We start from the raw sequence: 19,912 nt of genomic DNA on the forward strand, positions 1-19,912 counted from the left end.
ACAGACCCAACTCTTCCAGGAGCAGGAGCAGCCAGCTGGCCCTGGGCCTACCAGCCTTGGGGAAGCTGAAGTACAGGAGCAACTGAAGAACAAATCGAGATTCTCCTGTGGCAAAACTCTAAAAGCAAATTCAACATTTCTCAAAAACTTCTGGCAATTGTATCCAATACTACCATAAAAACTAAAGATTTCTGAAATGTATCTACCCAGGTATGGCAAGCAACCCAACAGCATCCCTAAGACACCTCTCACTGCACTGCAAGTCCCTTCACAGACATCCTCCTGAAAATTATTTAAATATCTGCAGATAAACAACAAGCTCTAGGCCCACCAGAGGATATAGATTACTCTGCTTAACTTGGAATTCATGAAACAGGAAAGCAACCCCCACTACTATCCATTTTAAATAAAAGATTGTACTAGCACAGAACCAGTGGGAAAAAAAGTTTTAAGGAATGAAAATACTTCACAATTCATTTTTGAAAAACCACAGCCCAAAGTCTTTAATCACACTCAAATTTATCAAGATGGAATATTACCAATCTGAAATATGACACCAACTCATCTGAAACCATTATCAGCTGAGAATCCAGCACCATCCATCAGATTTAAAAGAATTTATGACTTTCCTAGCAGAAATTTCAGTTCTGCTCTGACAGGACTAACACACAGCACCAGCAACAAAACACAAGTGTTCGAAATGAATGATGAAATGATGCTCAAAAGCATCTGAATGACAAAGTCTTTGGTGTACAAGTTACATTAACAAGAAATTCCAAAATACACTTTCGATATAAAGAAGACTCATGTGCATGATGGCTTGGAAGGGGTCTGCATAAAAATGCTCCCAGTAAGCAGTTTCTGCAGAGGGCACAAAACCAGTTTCCAATGAAGGGGATGAAAGAGACTGGAAGCAAAATGAAGCCACCGAAGCCATTCTTTCCCCCCTCCACATTAGGTATGCATATTATTTCTATCACTTTCATCTCTCTCCGCCAGATTTCTAAGAAATCTGCCAGGCTTGTTATTCTAAGATACCCCCCCACACACATTTCCTCACCATTTTACCTAGAAAAACTACAGGAAACAAAAACTTTTGTAAGCACTGTACGTCGCACACCAACCGCGAATTCTCCACCTCGCTCCATGCCTAAACCACCGCTCTGAAAAGAGCTGTCACCACAGCCACCGCGAAAAAGCAGCAGCTCTGCCAGGCCCCCGACGCCACTCACACAACCCCCGACTGCGGACGAATCCCATTACCGCCTCCCACCCGATTAATCCCCGGCGCCCTCTGGGTCCCCCCGCATGCCCGTGGGATGGGCCCGGGGCTGACTCACGCTCCGTGGGGCCGAGCCACAAAGAGCAGGCCGCGGAGGGGCCGCCGGCCGTGCCGTGCCGGGCCGTGCCCCCAGGCCCCGCACCCTCACGCACCTTCTTTGGTCTGGGCGTTGGTGATCTGCAGGTCGCAGTCCGCCGCCTTCAGCTTCTCGCGGCCCATGATCTGGCGCTTCAGGTCGCACAAGGAGATGTGGAGGCCGTCGAAGGTGACCGTATCATAGTTGAGCTTGGAGGAGAACTTGTAGTGCACGCACGACATGGTCGGGCCCAGGCGGCGCCCGCTCCGCGACGGCGGCGTCAACGGCGGCCGCGGCGCCGGTTAGAGCGGGCGGGGGGACGGGGAAGGACCCCGAGGGGCCGCGGAACGCAGCGCGGGCTGAGCTCGAGCGGGCCGGCGGCGCTCAGAGGCCGCGGCGCTCCGCCATGGCCAGGCCCCGCGGCCTCGGGCAGACTCGGCTGGCGGAGGCCTCAGGACTCCATGGCGGCGGCGCTGCCAGGCCCGCGGCCCTCAGAGATCGCACCAGGCCTCCGCCGCGGCGCGCCGCCCGGCTCCTCCTCCTCCTCCTCCTGCTGCTGCTCCTCGCAGCCCCGGACGGACGACGGGGAGAGGCCCCCGCGGCCCCGGCTCGGGCTCCGCTCCGCCTCCGGCACGCAGCGCTCCGGCCCCGCCGCTCGCTATGGCCGCTCGGGCGCCCCCGCCTCAGCCCCGCCGAGGGGTTTCCCGGCCGCCAACCGCACGGGCCGGACCCAGAGCCCCAGCGCGCAGGCGCAACCGCCGCCCCGCCCTCCCCCCCCGCGTCACCTGACCTCGCGCCTTACCGCGCACGCGCTAGTCACGTGGGCAAAGAGGCCACGCCCCCCGCGGGACCCGGGTGAGCGCCCCCTAGCGGAGAAACCGCGACACAACCGCGGGGCTGGGAACCCCCCGGGATCCTGGGAACCCCCCGGGAACCCCCCGGGATCTTGGGAACCCCCCGGGATCCTGGGAACCCCCCGGGAACCCCTCGGGATCCTGGGAATGTCCTGGGAACCCCCCGGGATCCTGGGAACCCCCCGGGAACCCCCCGGGATCCTGGGAACCCCCTGGGAACCCCCCGGGATCCTGGGAATGTCCTGGGATCCTGGGAACCCCCTGGGATCTTGGGAATGTCCTGGGAACCCCCCGGGATCTTGGGAACCCCCTGGGATCTTGGGAATGTCCTGGCAACCCCCCGGGATCCTGGGAACCCCCGGGATCCTGGGAATGTCCTGGGATCCTGGGAACCCCCTGGGAACCCCCCGGGATCCTGGGAATGTCCTGGGAACCCCCCGGGATCCTAGGAACCCCCCGGGATCTTGGGAATGTCCTGGGAACCCCCCGGGATCCTGGGAACGTCCTGGGAACCCCCTGGGATCCTGGGAACCCCCTGGAAACCCCCCGGGATCCTGGGAACGTCCTGGGATCCTGGGAACGTCCTGGGATCCTGGGAATCTCTTGGGATCCTGGGAATCTCATGGGAGGCCATGGGTGGCCACCCCAGTGCCACCTCAGTGCCATCCCAGTGCTCTCCCAGTGCTGCCCCAGTTTCATTCCAGTGTCACCCCAGTGTCACCCCAGTGTTACCCCAGTGCTATCTCAGTGTCACCCCAGTTTCATCCCAGTGCCACTCCAGTGTCACCCCAGTGCCACCCCAGTGCCATCCCAGTGCTATCCCAGTGCTGCCCCAGTTTCATTCCAGTGTCACCCCAGTGTCACCCCAGTGTCACCCCAGTGTTACCCCAGTGCTGTCCCAGTGCCACCCCAGTGCCACCCAGTGCCACAGGCAGGGCTGACTGGCAAACTGGTACCAGAGTTGAGAGCAGGCTGGGGGGGGCTGGTTCTGTTCCCTGGTGCCAAGGGCAGGAGGCTCATTCCAGCCTGGGAACGAGCAGGAAATGACTGGGAACAGGGAAGAGAAGTTGGGGAGCAGGAATAAGGAAACGAAAAGCTGTGTGTAAAGAGCAGAACTGACCCCATGGGGACAGGGCCATAATTATCAGCTTGTAGCTTCCCTCCTGCAGGGGATGACGGGCTCCAAACACCCGTGAATGTTTCATGATGCAGATTATTGCTTTGTAGCAAGGAGCTACTTGTTATGTCCACAAATGTCTGATGCACGCTGCAGTTTCTTTCCAGGCATCCAAGTTTTTTCAAAGCCCAAGTGATTTATACCACTCACGTTTCTCTATTAATCCTCATCTTCCCTTCACCAGTTATTTGCCCACTAATATGCTGCAGAAAATTTAATTACACGCTGAGTATTCGTCACCTCCTTGTGAGCTTCCTGTTTTTATTAATGCCACAAAGAAATCCCCAAACGCTTCACATCGTGTACTTGTTGCACATCCAACCCATTCGTTCAAATTTATCATCTTTCACTTTAAAAATATTTCTTTTCTGCCCTCCTGGCTGCAAGTCTGGACAGAGAAAACCTCCTGAACATCACCTGGTGTGGTAACACCTCCAGCCAAAGAGAAGCTTTGTCACTTCTGGAGTGACAGTGGTAAAGATGAACAGGCTTGGAAAAAACACTCAGAAACAACACTCAGCTCAAGCTTTAGGCTCGAAAAAGTGATTTCTGAACCCAGCAGGTGAGATGGGGGATTGAATCCACCCTGGGAAGGGAGGATCTGCAAGGAGATGGGGACTGCCAGGTGGGGGGGCTGTGGGAAGCCCCAAGTCCTCGTTAGAGGGGGCAGTAGATTGTCCTGTGTTTAATTTCCAGTGATCAGAGGACAGCCCAGGTGACACCCATCTTGTAACTGGGTTCCCCAGCAGCCCCAGTGCTCACCTGCTGTGCCAGTGGCTTGGAGCCAGCAGCACCCAGCCACCCCCTGGGGCTGTGCTGCCCCTTGGCTCCCTCAGCAGCTGCTGGGACACAGCTTTTCCATGCTGGGACACAACTTTTCCATGCTGGGACACAACTTTTCCATGCTGGGACACACTCCCCTGCTCCATCAGCAGCTGCTCCTGCCAGGGAAAACCCAAAGGGACGCTGTGACTCAGCCAGGGGACAGCCACACCTGACCTGGCCTTGCCTTTACCCCTCCCAGCCCTGCCCTGCCCAAGCTGAATCCCCCCCAGGCTCCAGCAGGACCTGCTGGGTGGCTCCCCCAAGGATTCCAGCCCCAAGTCCTGACCTGGGGATGTGTCAGGGTTTAACACTGGCCCTGCAATTAAACCCAGTGACTGATGCTCTGTTAATCTCTTTCTCCTTCCTGATAAAGAAAGGAGAGAGAATAAGGGAGAGAGACTGATGGGTTGGAAACTAAACTACACAGCTTTAATGAAATAGGAATGATAAATAGGAAAAATTACTAAATATATACAAATACACAGGAAAATTGATCCCAGGTTCCACCCCCTTTCCCCCAGTAACTCTCCCATCCCCACTGAGGCTGCAGGGCAGCCCTGGGAAAGTCCAGGCTGGAATCCTGGGGTCAGCAGCAGTTGGGAGCTGGAGGCAGGAACACACAGGGATTCAGGCTGGGATGGATCAGGAGCACAGGCAGAGGAAGGGATGGAATCCTCCCAGGATGCTGAAGGAAACAGGGAATGGGTGAAGAAAGGGAAGCAGGAAGGGCAGGAAGGGCAGGAAGCCTCTTGTGATCCCTCAAGTTTATCCTGACTATGAGGTGTATGGGATGGAATCCTCTGTTTGGTCAATTCCGGCATCTTCCTCCCCAAAGGAGCTGCAGGTGGGACCTCTTTATTCCTTCTGGAGGGTAAAATGTTCCTCAGAGCTGAGCAGTGTCCTTGGCTCTGCACCCCAGGCTCTGGCTGGAACTCTAAACATCAGTGGGATCAGTCCTAGGAGCAGCCACTGACTGAGAAACTTCTGTGAATTTCAGCAGTGCAGCTGCTTACAAGAGACTGAGCTGAAAGCAGAAGTACAAGACAGAAAATCCCCTTTATCCTGGCCCAAACCAGGACACCAAGCTCTTTGTGTTTTTTAAGCAGAAGTTTTATTATTAGGAGTATTTTCACCCAGTGGTGCCATGGAATCCAGAATTTAACTCATCCACTAAATGGGGGGTTCAGCAGAGGGGTTTGGCAGAAAGCCCCCTGGGAAAGCCAGAAAATCCCCTTTATCCTGGCCCAAACCAGGACAGGGTGATGTGCAGGGGGCTCAGCTGGGGGGGAGCAGGACAAGGGATGCTCCTGGAGCAGCTGAGCTTGGAGACTGGAGGAGGAACCTCTGGCAGGAGGGTGGTGAGAGCAGCTGAACCTCTCAGTGCATCCAGAGGAGGAGATCCTGTGAGCAGATCCTGGTTCTGGGAATCCTGCCCTGCCTCTGCTTGCACAAATGGGACTCTCACAAAGGGCCTGAACCTGCCTGTTGGACAGGGCTGCCCAGAAATGCTCACAAACAGCCAGCTGGCTGCTGCATCACACAAGGAAGTATTCTCACTCACCCACATTTATAACAAAAAAAAAAAAAAAAAAAAAATTAAAAAATTCAGAACCTCTAAGGGAGGCAAGGAAGTAACCCATGGCTTGCCAAGGAACCTGGGCTGGGTTCTGGAAGCAATTGGAACAGGATTAAGGCTTGGGGTTCTCTGCACCCCTGTTCACATCAACAAGACTATTTTTGTAGCTTTAAGTTACTTCTGTAACTTTTCTCTCTTTCAAATGCATTCAGCTGTAAATTGTTCTCCAAGTTCTGCAAAAAAACCCTAAAATGTAAGTTACCCCAGTTCTGTTGTCAGAGGTTTTTTTTTACGTACTCACATGTTAGTTAAAAAAAAAAAAAAAAAAAAAAGAGGAATAAAGACAAACTATTTGCTTTAAAATGTAATTTCAGTGCTTTACTATGATAGATTATTAGGGGCTGTGTGGGGAACTTCATCTCATTTACCAATTCAGAAGCAGCTTATTTAAGCACAGTTCTGCTGCACTGGACTAAGCCCCTTGTGCTGAGAGCAGCTGCCTGTGCTGCTTTCATTCTGAAATTGAGAGGGCTGACTGAGGCAAAATTGTTCCTGAGTGTCTGCAAAGTACCTGCTGTAGAACTGAATGGTATAAAAAGAAAGATAGGAAAAAAAAAACCCCTCAAAACAAGTAAGGACAAATTATTTCTAATAGCTCCCACTATTAGCAGGCTGGCAGAGGAAGGTAGAGATTTGCTTTTTTTTTTTTTTTTCCATCAGAAGCAAAGACTCTACTTCTTTTTTAAAAAAAAATATCTTCTTTTCTTTTTAAACTTTAGCTGTGAGTTCTGTACAAGAGGACCTGGCATTGCCAGCAGGGCTGGGACCCAGATCACCACCCCGGAGCCACAGGCCAGTTCTGCTGGAATATCCACATTGCTCCAGAAGTGGGGTGGCACTGCCCAGGACAAATGGACCCAGGGCCCCAGTAAGGAGATATTTATTATTTTAAATGCTGATAAATATTGTAGATACGTGTGAGGAACTGTCCTGCAATTTATGGAGTGAAAGGGAGAAGGAAATATTACCATGCAGAGGAGAGGGACCTAGTGATCCTAAGAGAGCAGTCTGATTCCACAGGACTGTCTTTGATCCACGCATTTCATAGAATCCTAGAATCCTAGGGGTTGGAAGGGACCTGGAAAGATCATCTAGTCCAACCCCCCCTGCCAGAGCAGGGCCCCCTAGAGTACATCCCCTAGGAACGTGTCCAGGTGGGTTTTGAATGTCTCCAGTGAAGGAGACTCCACAACCCCCCTGGGCAGCCTGTTCCAGGGCTCCGTCACCCTTACAGTAAAAAAATTTTTTCTGATATTCAACTTGAACCTCCTATGCTCCAATTTACACCCATTACCCCTTGTCCTATCACTGGTCACCACTGAGAAAAGCCTAACTCCATCTCCCTGACACTCACCCCTTACATATTTGAAAACATTGATGAGGTCACCCCTCAGTCTCCTTTTCTCCAAACTAAAGAGACCCAGCTCCCTCAGCCTTTCCTCATAAGGGAGATGTTCCACTCCCTTAATCATCTCAGTAGCTCTGCGCTGGACTCTTTCAAGCACTTCCCTGTCCTTCTTGAACTGAGGGGCCCAGAACTGGACACAATACTCCAGGTGTGGCCTCACCAATGCAGAATAGAGGGGGAGGAGAACCTCTCTTGACCTACTAACCACCCCCTTTCTAATGCACCCCAGGATGCCATTGGCCTTCTTGGCCACAAGGGCACATTGCTGGCTCATGGGCATCTTCTTGTCTACCAGGACCCCCAGGTCTCTTTCACCTCCACTGCTCTCCAGCAGCTCAGCCCCCAACCTATACTGGGACATCGTGTTGTTCTTCCCCAAATGCAAAACTCTACACTTCCCCTTGTTGAATTTCATCATGTTTCTCCCTGCCCAACTCTCCAGCCTGTCTAAGTCTCTCTGAATGGCAGCACAGCCTTCTGGTGTGTCAGCCACTCCTCCCAGCTTAGTGTCATCAGCAAACTTGCTGAGGGGAGGGATTTCACTCTCCACACAGATTTGGAACTGCTCTCACAGATCACCAAAAATGCTCAGATGTTTTGGGATCACTCGTCCATGCGGCTCCTTTGCCATGCAGTGTGTGAACAAAAACGCAAATCCTCTGCTGAAACGCAGCAGGGAAGGAGCAAACCCTGATTTGGGCCTGGAAGTGCTTGCAGGGGCAGCCCCAGTGCCACCCAAAGCCTTGCTGCAGCACCCAGTGCCACCAGGAAGCACCCAGCAAAGCATCACCACGGATCGGGCCCCTTCCTGACAGACCTGTTCATTGGGGTGCTCACACCTTGCTGCTTCTCATATGCAAATTGCTTCTCAAACCTTCATTAAACCCTAAACGCCGATGAGGACAGGAAAGCCCAGAAGTGCTGAGAGGCAGGGGAGGGCAAAGCCAGGCAGGGTCAGGGAGTGCCCAGCTCTGCCGGGACGTCCCTGTCATCAATTCACACATTTCCCAGTACAGAGCAGGAAACTGACCCTACCAAGCAGTCAGAAATAAGAGTTAATTCCTTGGCAGGGGGTTGCCAGTGCCCAGGCGAACAGGAAGGGCCATACCTGTCACCTGCAGCCCCCTGCCCAGGGGGGACACTCAGAACTCTCCCTTTCGGTCCAAGGAAGGCTCGGTGGCTGCCACGATGCCGGGGGGAGGGACAGCCAGAGGTGGTGGCACCTCAACAGCACCTGCGAGGAACGGAAAAGATGTCACCCCCCAGCTCGGGGCTCTTGCGGGGACTGTCACCTCCTCACCCCGGGGAGGACACAGGCGGAGGCTGGGGGGGAGGGGCAGAGCTGTGCCCCCCACCACGCCGGTGTCTGTCCCGGCTCTGGTGGCACTGGAGGCTCTGCTGGGACACGGGGCAGCTCCTCCCATCACCTCCATCCCGAGGGCAACCGCCCGGACCCAACCTGGCAGCTCCGGGGGTCTGTGTCCCCCCCCTCGGAAAGGAGGGGAAGGCTGGGGGGTGCAGGGCAGTGTCCCCCGGGGCGGTGTCCCCGGGGCAGGTGGGTGCTGCCCTCCCTGATGGGTGTTTTCCGAAATGCTCCTCAGCGAAGCAGCCGCTGCCGGCGCCGTCAGGAGGCTCCGGAGTCCCCCCCCCGGTACCGGGGCCCAGGAAGCGGAGCCCCCCCGCCCCAGAGCCCCCTCTCGGAACCAGCCCGCCACTAGAGGTCACGGCAGCACCGGGAGAGGCGGCGGCGACCCGGGGGGGTTCAGGGGAGCCGGGACTGGGGGGATCAGCGTCCAACAAAGCACCGCTTGCAGCAGCAGCCCCTGGACTGTGTGCTGCTGGGGGGCCCGGGGGTTCTGGGTCCCCATCAAACGCCTCGAACCCATGGGTGCTCATCAGCCCCTGCTGCTCCCAGGACCTCATCTCCCCCCCCTCCTCCCTGCCCTCTTGGCCACATCCACCCCCACACATCAGAGCAACACCAGAGCTCTCCTCCTGGTTCTTAACTGCAGAGCCCATTTTAAATCAGAGTTAATTAGAGGGATCAAAGGCCCCTTCTCTCCATCCCCCGGAGCCCTCCTCCCCCAGCCCCGCCTGGCTGCACACCGCAGCTATCACAGGACACAGACACCGACTCGCAGGCAATGGAGACCCAAAATGGAGCTGTTCTGCTCTGCAAACTCCCTGCATGGCTGCACTGATCGCTCAGGAGACGGTGCTGAGTGTGTGGAATTGGCTGGTGATGGGGCTGTGGTGAGTGACTTGATCCCTCGGCTGCTGCCTTTCTTTGAGTCACGGTTCTGAGTCACCAGCAGTCAATTAATCCCTTGGTGATCACGGCCCCATCCAGCTCCTTCTGTGCAGGTACTTCTGCCTCTGTGATCACACTTCACAAAAGGGGAATAAATATGTGTGTGAGCTGAGGTCGTGGCGGGAGCACTCCAGGACACGCTGTGGTGTCACTCGTGTCACCGTGTGGAGCCAGGGCTTCCAGACACCCCTGCTCCGTGGGCTGGGGGGCTCCTGTCCCCTGGAACTGTGTGAGCTGACCCTCTGGGTGACCCCTGCCTGTCCCTGTCCCCTGAGCCTTAGGGTCCACCGAGGTAGGACCACACCATGCAAACCCATCAGCCACCCCTGGCCCCTGCAAGCCAAAACCAAGCAGCATTTGTGTCCTTCATTTTAAAACCTTCTGCACATCCTTTGGTAAACTGTTCCAGGATTAATTTCACTCTTTTTTGGAACACATGCTTTAATTCCAGTTTAACTGAGCTAAACAACCCGTTAGACCACTGTTATCACCCATTTCCACAGCTGGGGAACTGGAGACCACAATCTAGGATCTTTTAACTCCTGCTTTGAGGAGACACATGGGCTCATCTCTTTGCTCTGCCCCAGGCCCCAGAGCTGCTGACAGAGCCACAGCTCCCCAGGACAGGACAGGACAGGACAGGACAGGACAGGACAGGACAGGTCCCAGCCCCTCTCCACTGCCCCCACACAGAGCCCACCCTGAGGCAGCTCCCACCTTGCACCCCTGGGTGCAGGGGACTCTGACCCCTGGGAAATGCTCTTACATTTCCTCTTTTTTTTGTTGTTGCTTTCTTTTGGGTACCTGCTGTTACAGACAAAGCCTCAGCTAGTGCCAGGAGCAGAAGTTCTCCTTCCAACCTCACCCAAGACCCTGAGGCAGAGAAGAGGGCTGAAGGGTACAACAGAGCACACCTGAGCACTGAGCACCCAGCAGTGCTGCTCTGCCCATCCCCTGCCTTTCACACAAACACAGAATGTTCAGGTTGGAAGAGACCTCCAAGCTCATCCAGTCCAACCTTTGACTAACTCCATAACCAACTCCTAAACCTGTCCTTAAGGACCAGGTCCAAAAACCTTTTAAATGCCTCCAGGGATGGTGACTCCACCTCTGTCCTGGGTCATCCCAATGCCTGACAGCCCTCTCAGGGAAAAACATTTCCTAACATCAGCCTAAACCTCCCCTGGCACAGCTTCCATCCATTTCCCAGCAGGCTGGAGGGGGGAAATCCTCCTCTGCTGGGGCTGCCCTGCAATGGGAGCTCAACTGGGCTGCATTGGCCTCATCCATTTCTCAGGGATGTTTTCCTCCTCCTGTGTCATTCCCTGCAATGGAGAGAGGGGAAAGCCATATTTGTATGCAGAGTTAAATAGCTATTGGGCAATTAAATTTAATTCTAATTATTGTCTATCACATATTAGCATTTTCTAGCATGCTAATACCAGTTGCTAACAAGATGATCAGTCATGATGGAGCAAGTGTTTGCTTGCTTGGGACAAATGTGTGGAAGCAGAGTTGGGAGTGAGATGCAGAAATCCCTGGAGACAAGGGTATCTGAGAGCTGGAAGCTGCTGCCTGACCTGGGAGTGCTGGGGTTTGGCAGAAACCTTCAGCCTTCCCAGGGCTGGGGTTTGAAGCAGGATGAAATTTTCCAATTCTCGGGCTTGAGTTCCTCAAGAAAGAGGAACATTTGCAAGGTCACCCTGTGTGCAGCTACAGCCCAGTTCTGCTGAGGCTGTGCCCAGGCTCTGCTCCCTGCCTGGGGTCTTTCTCCTCCCCACCTCGGGGTCTCTGAAAAGATCTTGTTGCACTCATGGCAAGTTCAGCCCAAGGAGCCCATGCCTGGGGGGTTTCTGAGCTGCAGCTCCCTCTGCCCTGTCCTGAGCTGCTCCCAAGGACACACAGGGATGTCCCTGCAGACAGGGAGGTGCCAGGACGGGCTTGGGGCAGGAGCCCAGGGTCTTTGTCCCGGTGCCATCACGCCTGTCACCTTCAAGGCAGTTGCTGTAGTGACCTCTGCTTTTCCACATCGATCTCACACTGAGAGGGCTGCTGGGGGCTGTGGGGATGGACACACGGATCTCCAGCCTCCCGAGCTTCAGGGAGCTGTTCTGCTCTAGCAGGACCTGTTCTCAGCGTGTCACAGCTGCTCGGGCAGGTGCTGGGCTGCCAGAAAGTCCTCCCCAACATGTTGAACACCTCACATCACCCGGGGAAGCTGAGCAGATCAAAGCCAAGGCAGCTGGAACAGCCTCTGTGGATACACACGTCCCTTTGGAGAGTCACTCCAGGACAGAAGGAGCCCCAGCAGCTGTCAAATTCACCCAAAGAGGCCTTGAAAGGGCCCGTGGGAACAGAGATCTGTTGGGTGCTGCCAGCTCCTCCCCTCAGGACTTGCATTTCCACTCCATTGAGCCTGGGCTCCTCTGGGGACCTCCAGCCAGCTCTGTACACCTGCAACAACGATGATTTAATATCAGTTTCCTTTCAATGAGGCAATTTTGTCCCTGGGGTTATTTACCTGTCTATTGAAAATAAAAAAAAAAAAAAAAAAAGAAAAAGAAAAAAGAGCCCTGTGTGATTCAGAGTCTGCACTACAAACCCATGATAAATTACATTTGGACATATGCTAAATGACATTTACCAATAAATTTATGCAGATTTCTCCTGTAATCCTTCTCCTCCATCAAATGGAGTAATACTTTCTCTAATGCAAATGCACTGCTCAAGCCTTGCCACATCAAACAGGAGCTGTGCTGAATTGTTAAGAATTCTGAATTCTAATCTTCATGGTGCTCATGAATAATCAGTTCCTATAGATGATTATTTCCCCATGCCATGGAGGAGCCTGAGGGCTCACGCCTGAGCCTCCTTCAAGGTACGGCTGCTCTGGCTGCTCCATCAGCTCTGATCAGCCTTGCAATCAGATTTCATGCTCATTTCCCTCCTTGCTCCATGTGTTCCTTGTGTAGCACAAGATTTAATGGGCTCTGCTAATGAGCCTGGGGAGGGAAGGAGGAAGGGAGGGGAGCAGCCTGCACAGCACCGGCTCCTGGGCTCATCCCTTCCTCCATCCAACCATGGCTGCAGCAAACCAAACCCTTCCCTCCCAGACCCCATCCAGCTTCCCAGGGCATTCAGTAATTAAGACTGGAGGGGTCCAGCACCCGGCTCAAACCATAGCCATAGCCATGCTCTGGGCCCCTCAGCTCAGGAAGGAGATTGAGGTGCTGGAGCAGGTCCAAAGGAGGCAACTGGGCTGGGGAAGGGACTGGAGCACAGATCCTATGAGGAGAGGCTGAGGGAGCTGGGGGTGTTGAGGCTGGAGAAGAGGAGGCTCAGGGGAGACCTCATCACTCTCTCCAACTCCCTGAAAGGAGGTTGGAGCCAGGGGGGGTTGGGCAGATATCAGTGGGACAAGAGGGCATGGACTAAAGAATTCTTTCCTAATATCCAACCCAAACCTCCCCTGGCAGAGCTGAAGCTGAAGCTCTGCCAGGGGAGGTTTGGGTTGGATATTAGGAAAAAATTCTTTGCAGAGAGGGTGATCAGACATTGGAATGGGCTGCCCAGGGAAGGGGTGGATTCTCCATCCCTGGAGATATTTCAAAAGAGCCTGGATGTGGCACTCAGTGCCATGGGCTGGGAACCACGGGGGGAGTGGAGCAAGGGTTGGACTTGATGATCTCTGAGGTCCCTTCCAACCCAGCCCATTCTATGATTCTGTGACCAAAACTTCTGGGGTTTTCTGAAGAGCCTCCAAAAAATCCCACAACAGCAGCTGCTGCCTTGACTTCATGTGCTTGGTTGAGTTCAAAGGAGAGGCTCCTGCCCTTGGTCCCTTCTCAGAGCTGATTTGCTAGAGAGGGCAGCAGAAACCAGGAGGAAAGGTGGGGGAAGTGAGGAAGGTCTGGAGGCTGGGTGGTATCTCACACATCCAGCCTGCAGGTCAGACAGCCCAGAGATGACACTGAAACCACAGGCTGCTGGCAGGCTGAAGGTGCAAAGCCCTTTGCCACTCCTTACCAGTGGGGTTGGTATTTTTAATAATTTTTAAAGATGATTACATTTGGAGCAGTGATGCTCTAAGCTAATGAGCAAACTGCCACTTTGTGGCAGGAAAAGACGCCTTGCTGGAGTTGTGGGTTTTTTCCTTCAATCCAAAACACAGACATTATGGAAATAAATGACTACTTTTCACAGCTGCTTAATATCATTTTCCCTGGGCTGGGTTTTATGATACACTGCAGCTCATTAAAGTAATGAGCAGCCCTAGGCTTGGGACTCGCTCCCTCCTTCTTTCCTACACTGGGTAAAACTGCCCCAAAAGTGGCTTCCTGGGCTGCAGATCTGACCTGACCTGCTGCTCCATTTCTGTTCATATCTGTAGGAGAACTGGAGCCTTTGCCTTCTTTGCTGTCTAAAGAGATCACACTGCATAAAACTCATTTCATCCTGCCTTTTAGGATGCTTAACCAGTGCCAAAGGTGATCTTGTGTCCCCAGGCAGCCTGTGTGCAGAGGTTTTGGGCTGAGAGGCACTTAAAGACCTCAATCATATTAAGACAAAGAATTCCTGCAGGGCTGACAGGATCTGAGAGGTTAAAAGGCACTTGAACCCTGAGGTGAGCCTTTGGGATGCACTCTCAGTGATTTATAGTTTCTCCACTTGCCCTGAGCCACCTCGCTTCTCTTCTTCTGCTTCTAGATATTTTTCTTCTTATCACTGTGGAAAAAACACAAAAGAGGATTTAAAACCCAGACCCTTGCCCCAGACATTCCCACCACAGGGCAAACCACAAAGCACGGGTGGGTTTCAGGGTTGGGATTCTACAGCTTTCCAACTCAGGAGATGTGTTCACCTTACCTGCCTGGCCAGGGAAGTTCCTACCTGCTGCTATAGGAGGAAAAATAACCTTGGGAACTGTCCCCATCCCACCCACTCCCAGCCAAGCCTGGCCCTGCCCCACCAGCACCCAGGTGCTCGTCCCCCCACCCCGCAGCCCCCCGGCCCTGCAATGGAGGGGCTGGAGCCCAAGCCATCCCCCTGTCCCCACAGCTGCCCTGGGCAGCCCCTTCCCCAGCCATGGGGGGCTGAGAGGACACCAAAGCTGCCCCAACAACCCCAGGGCTACGGGGGCTGGGGCAGGGACTGGAGCTTTGCAGTGGGACACGTTGGGGCTGCTGCAGTGACAAGGACAGGGGATGTCACCAGAGCCATGACAAGGACAGGGGATGTCACCGGGGCCAGAGCAAGGGCAGCAAAGGACAGGAGGATGGTGCTGCCCCCCAGTGCTGCCCTGGGGAGGGCTGGGACAGCAACAGGAGATGGTAACTGCAGGGGCAGGCACTAGAAATTAAGAAATCACCTACCTGCTTCCAGCTCCAGGCTGCCATTAAAAAAGAAAGGAAGGAGGAATTTTTTTATTTAAAAAAAAAACCAAACAAAAACCCCCGCTGTTTTAAGTATTTGCTGTTTGCTTGGAGGTTAGAGAACACTCGTTAGCCTTTTCAATTATTTTGGCAAGTTTGCTGTGAGGTTAACTGGCTTGAAATTATCTGTGAGAATCTATGATGCATCCAAAGACTCTCTGGAAAGCACATCCCTGCTCCCCGGGGAGAGCCTGTGCCTCATCCATCCCGGAGGGCTGGGGAGCTGCTGCTCCCTGTGCTCCCTGGTTGCACGGGCTCAAACAGGAACCCGTCACCTCCTGCCCCGTTCCCACTGTTTGCTGGATGCTGGGATGCAGGCACAAGGAGCTCAGCCCTGTACGAACCCTCTGAGCGATGTGTCACCCCCGGACCTGTCCCCTCGGGCCACCCCGACCCTTGATCCCGGCGGCTGCCGTGTCCCGGGAACAGGCTGAGAGGCTGGGAACTGCCCGCCAGCCGTTCTTATAATACAGGGTTCGAGATCATATATAATTTTTGAGCATTTACACGGAACCTCCCGCCAAGTTTCATTACTAAGTGTGGCTCTTTTTTAAAGCTGGTAATAAAACACAGCAGCTCTGACTTGCAGTCATAGGCAGGGGACATCCCCGTCCGGCAGAAGGGGGCTCTTGGGGGCAGTTTTTTTAACCTGTTCCTCCTTGCTGGCAGTGGGTACCAGCGGGATGCTGCATCCCCGGGATACAAAGGGATCCACAGACCCGAGCAGCGGCTGCCCGGGAAGGCTGGGAACCCTCAGGGAGTGGGCCACGGGCACTCACTTCCCCCAGACGAGGCTTTAAAGTCTCATCAGAGAATTTACTGCTGCTTTTCATCGGCGGAGATGGTTGAGCCTCCTCCCTGCAGAGCGCCGGGGGAATTACTGCGAGCCTGCTAACCAGGCAGGGATGGCCGGGGCCGCTGGGATGGAGCCGGGGATTACAGGACACAAACAGCTTTGTGTTTACAAACGATGCCCTGGCTATGGCAGGGAATGTTCCCAGGCTGTAGCTGATGCTGAGAGCTGCGGGAAGGGCCCCGCTGCCCCCTGCACAGGAGGGTCCGGGGGGACTGGAGCCTTTTGTGCCTTTATCCCGACCTGCAGAGCCCCGCGGGCTCCGGGATCAGGGGTAGGAAACCAGCCGAGAGCTCCCAGCTCAGCTCAGAAGGCAGTGAGCTGCTTTTTTCCCTTTGCTTCCACACCCCCCACACCCCCCCTCCCCCAATTTTCTCTTCAAATCTTCCTTTGAAACTCAAACTTCCTGCAGTTTGAAATGGACAATCAGGCCCCGCCGGCAGCTGCAGCCCCAGAGCTTCAGCTCTTGGCAGGAGGATCAGAACTACAAAACTATTTCTTTGAGGCAAATTATGCATTCATCTAGCTCATTTGAAACAAAATATGATTTGCAATTTAACTTTCCATAATGAGCTCCTGCTATTATACCGTTTCCATAATGGCTGGTTTCATTGGAACAGATTGTTGGTGCACATGGTTTACAAAACATTTTCAATGCAAGCCCCGTTTTTTCTTATTTTAAATAGCAACAGCTGCTAAGCATGATAATTATTGTATTTCATCAAAATAAACTTACCGAATTGCTCCTTCATGCTCCTCGTTGCAGTTTTCCAAGGGACCTGCAGGTTATTAAAGGAGCCCAAACTTCAGTTCCCCAGGGAGCGGCAGCACAGGCGAGGCCCTGGTGCCTGAAAGGTGGGGGCCGGCAGGAGCCAAATCCCTGCCTGGGAATGGCAGGGCCTTCCTGGGACACCTGGTCCCCAGCACAACTCTGCTGTCCCTTGCCCTGCTCTGCCATCCCCGGCATCTCCAGACACAGGATTCACCATCCTCGCCGGGGTTTTCCAGCACCTTCCCACTCGGGCTTCCCCAGCCAGCGCCAAGCTCAAGCCCCGTCCCGGATGTGCCCACCCGGTAGTGGCCACCGTCCCCCCTCCCATGGCAGCCCACGGGAGTCACCACACCGGGAGGTGTCACCCCCTTGTCACCTCCCGCCGCACCCCCGGGCTGCTCATCCCCTCTCCGGCTTCGTCCCCACGCACCCGCGGAGGCTGCTCGGGTCCCGGTCCATCGGCGCCGGACTCCAGGTCCTTCCAGAGCTGATTCCTACCCCCGGGAATTCGGCCCCGAGGCAGAGGGTCCCGCTCGCCCCTCGTTATGGGGTGTCAGGCGTGGGGCCGGGGCGCTGTCCCCGCGGGATGGTGGCTCTGCCGTGCGCCGTGGCTGTCACCACCCGAGCCTCCGATGGCGCAGGAGACAGCCCGTGCTGGGAGAGTGGTGGGAATGCTAATGAGCCCGGGAGGAAGGGGAGTAACTAAGGAAACCGGGGGGGATGGAAAGTTGTTGACCAGGGGAACCACAGCCCTCCGGGAAAGAGACACGAGTGGGGCAGCCTCTGGGAGGGGGTTCCCGTGAGCCAGGACACGCAGCCTGCCGCTCCCTCCAGTTGCAGCGAGATTGGAGCCTCCCTTCATTTCGGCACAAACTTTGCAAATCAAACCCTCTGCGTTAGGTTGAATGCAGATTTCTGTCCTTCCTCACACCTCCAGCTGGGTCGGTGGCAATGAGAACCAACAGCCCATAATTCCTCATGGCACTGACCCGCACCGCTCCTCCCCGCGGCATTCCCAGGATACCCCTCAGGAGGCACCAGGGGGGTTCCCCGGTTCTGGGGAAGCTCCGGAGATGCAGCTGCAGGTACCACCCCCGGCTCCTAATGACCTTCAGGCTCAGGTTTTTCTCTGCTAGTGACTGGAGTGAGGGTAAGGACACAGGGACAGGAGTTTATTAGCAGGGACCTTCCCTGTGCACCCAGGTGAAAGTCTTATTTGTTGAAAATTTTCTGGGGAACTTTTAAGAGCTTCAGTGGCTGTGGTCAGCTGCAGATTTATGGGAGCACAGGCACTCAGGGTGGACAATAATGATGCTGGGAAAGCTATTCCAGCCCCTAAATGAAAGGCTGCCCTTTAAAGCATCTCAGCTTTTGGATTTAGATGACACAGAGTAATGGCACCACAGAAGCTGTTACTGTCCATCAAGCAAATAATAAACATGTGACATAAATTGCTTGGACTTACCTGGGCTTTCATGAGCTACTGCAAAGAGTAAAAACACCCCAACAAATCAAAGCAGGAAAGGGCAAAGGACAAAGTAGAGAAAGGGGAAACCAAGGAGGCGACTGCTCTGCAGGAACTCAGAGGTTCCCTTGCAGCAAACCAGGGGGAAATCTGTCCATTTATCCTGTGGGAGGCTTGGACTTGGGGAAAAAAGGGGTGAAAAGAAAAACTCTGCGCTGCAACCACGACCCAGCTGACACCTCCCCTCCTTGTGGAAGTGCCAGCATCTGTGGGCAGCTTGTGTTGGGCTTCTGCCTGTCACAGCACCAACACAGCCACTGAACCCCCTCTGGAGAGCTGAACAGGACAGCACAACAACCAGCAAAGCAAAGCCCCAGTGGGGACTGGAAAGCCATCTCCAGATCCCCTGGCTATAGCTGGGTCCCTCTGCACCCCCAGAGGTGTCCCCATGGTGCAGGCCCAGTTTATACCCTGCCCTGGTTGTGGGTCAGTGTGGAGCAGCAGAGCTGGAGCTGGCACTGGGAGCCATGGGGGTGATGGGCACTCGTGCTGTCCATCGAGTTCTGGCAGAAAGAAAACAAGGTAATGGGGCATTTGCTGAGTCAATTCCTTGAATTTGAACAAATCTTTTTAATCTTCCTCCCCAAAGGGTTGGAAAGGTCAGGAAATAGGCAGATGTGCACTTTCAGGTATCGAAATTAAACTTGTTAAGAAATCCATATTGATTTGCACTTCTCTGAAAAATATTGAAGCCTCCAGATTTAGCCTGGGTATTGATTTTTCTCTTCCAGGGGAAAGACATTGGCATGAAGGGGAGATATTACACGTGAAACACCTTCAATCACTGCCTGCCCACTCTCTCCTCAAACAAATGGCCCCAGGAGGCTTGGGGGGGCTCAGAGTGGTCTCAGCCTGGTGACACCAGGTCCATCCCGGGACACAAATTCAGCCTCAAGAAGAGAAAACTGTCTGTTGTCCTCTGCCCTGCCTCGTGGCACCCAGCCCGGTGCAGGTGACAGGCAGCACACGGCCTGGGGCACCTCCTGCTTGTCTTCAATTACTTAGTGGATAACTTGGTTAATTCCAGAAAATCAATGCTCTCTTTGAAATGAAGCAAAATCCTTTTTTCCAACCGATCTCCCGAATCACCGACCCTCAAGAAAAACCTGAGCACCACAAATTGCCCCAAATGGGGCTTTAATGACACCCCAAGGCACCCACTGTCCCGTGTGTGCACAAGCTCTGGTGCAGCAGCACCCGGCCCCTGACAAACGGCAGCTCTGATTTCCTGCCACAGCGGCAATAAATACACAACGAGGGAACTGGAGATTTAATTCTGAAAAAAAAAAAAAAAAAAAAAAAAAAAAAAAAAAAAATCTTTAACCCACAAAGCGTGCACATGAACCCCAGAGGTTGGTGATGCTCAGGGCAGTGCTGAGCAAGGCTCCTGCTCAGGGCACTGAAGCCCCCCTGGGGTCAGCACTGCTGTGGCCACCACCACCAGCACGGGGGGGTGGGGAGAGGGAGGTCTTGGAGTGGATTTCATGATCAGAGTTCCCAGTGATCTCCTTGAGAGTGCTGCTCTGTGGGCATCGATCCCAGCAGCCAGCCCAGCTCCATGGAGTTCCAAGCATCCCTCCTCCCCCTCCAAGCATCCCTGCTTTGTTTTTAAATATTTCCCCAAGATCCAGTGCCTCCACTGGTTTTAATACGTGCAATCAGCAACCGTAGCAATTAAGAGGCCTAATTAGCATCTGAATTGGTCTTCTCCTGCAACCCCCCTTTGCAATAGTAGCAAATAAATGGTAAGGGGATGGAGAA

At 54.1% G+C, this 19,912-nt stretch overlaps 3 protein-coding genes across 18 annotated transcripts in view; 2 read left to right on the plus strand and 1 right to left on the minus strand.

Moving 5' to 3' along the window:
* RBBP6 (RB binding protein 6, ubiquitin ligase) overlaps positions 1 to 1,752 on the minus strand; it is a 28,229-nt gene extending 26,477 nt beyond the window's left edge. For 5 of the 6 annotated variants that reach the window (XM_071761186.1, XM_071761184.1, XM_071761187.1 and 2 more), the window contains exon 1: positions 1,435 to 1,732. In XM_071761186.1, coding sequence (XP_071617287.1) covers positions 1,435 to 1,600 — 166 coding nt within the window. In that variant the 5' untranslated portion in view covers positions 1,601 to 1,732. Of the gene's footprint in view, positions 1 to 1,434 lie in introns of all 6 variants that reach the window. The other variant, XM_071761185.1, reaches the window with a different exon arrangement.
* The window catches only part of ARHGAP17 (Rho GTPase activating protein 17), a 268,089-nt gene that overhangs the window by 42,104 nt on the left and 206,073 nt on the right, over positions 1 to 19,912 (plus strand). The window lies entirely within an intron of this gene.
* On the plus strand, positions 1,820 to 8,976 carry LOC139804232 (basic salivary proline-rich protein 3-like). Its single transcript, XM_071761244.1, has 2 exons — positions 1,820 to 2,635; positions 8,860 to 8,976. Exons 1-2 carry the CDS (start codon positions 1,820 to 1,822, stop codon positions 8,974 to 8,976), a joined length of 933 nt encoding a protein of 310 aa, XP_071617345.1.

Source organism: Heliangelus exortis, chromosome 17 (assembly GCF_036169615.1).
Source record: "Heliangelus exortis chromosome 17, bHelExo1.hap1, whole genome shotgun sequence".
Classification (NCBI taxonomy): domain Eukaryota; kingdom Metazoa; phylum Chordata; class Aves; order Apodiformes; family Trochilidae; genus Heliangelus; species Heliangelus exortis.

What these genes read in the sequence shown, in the direction of transcription:
- LOC139804232 (XM_071761244.1), top strand. Translation starts at nt 1,820, where the DNA reads ATGGCGGCGGCGCTGCCAGGCCCGCGGCCCTCAGAGATCGCACCAGGC. An exon ending in CCCCCCGGGATCCTGGGAAT is followed by an intron (nt 2,636 to 8,859) that starts GTCCTGGGAACC and finishes AATGCTCCTCAG; the next exon opens with CGAAGCAGCCGCTGCCGGCG.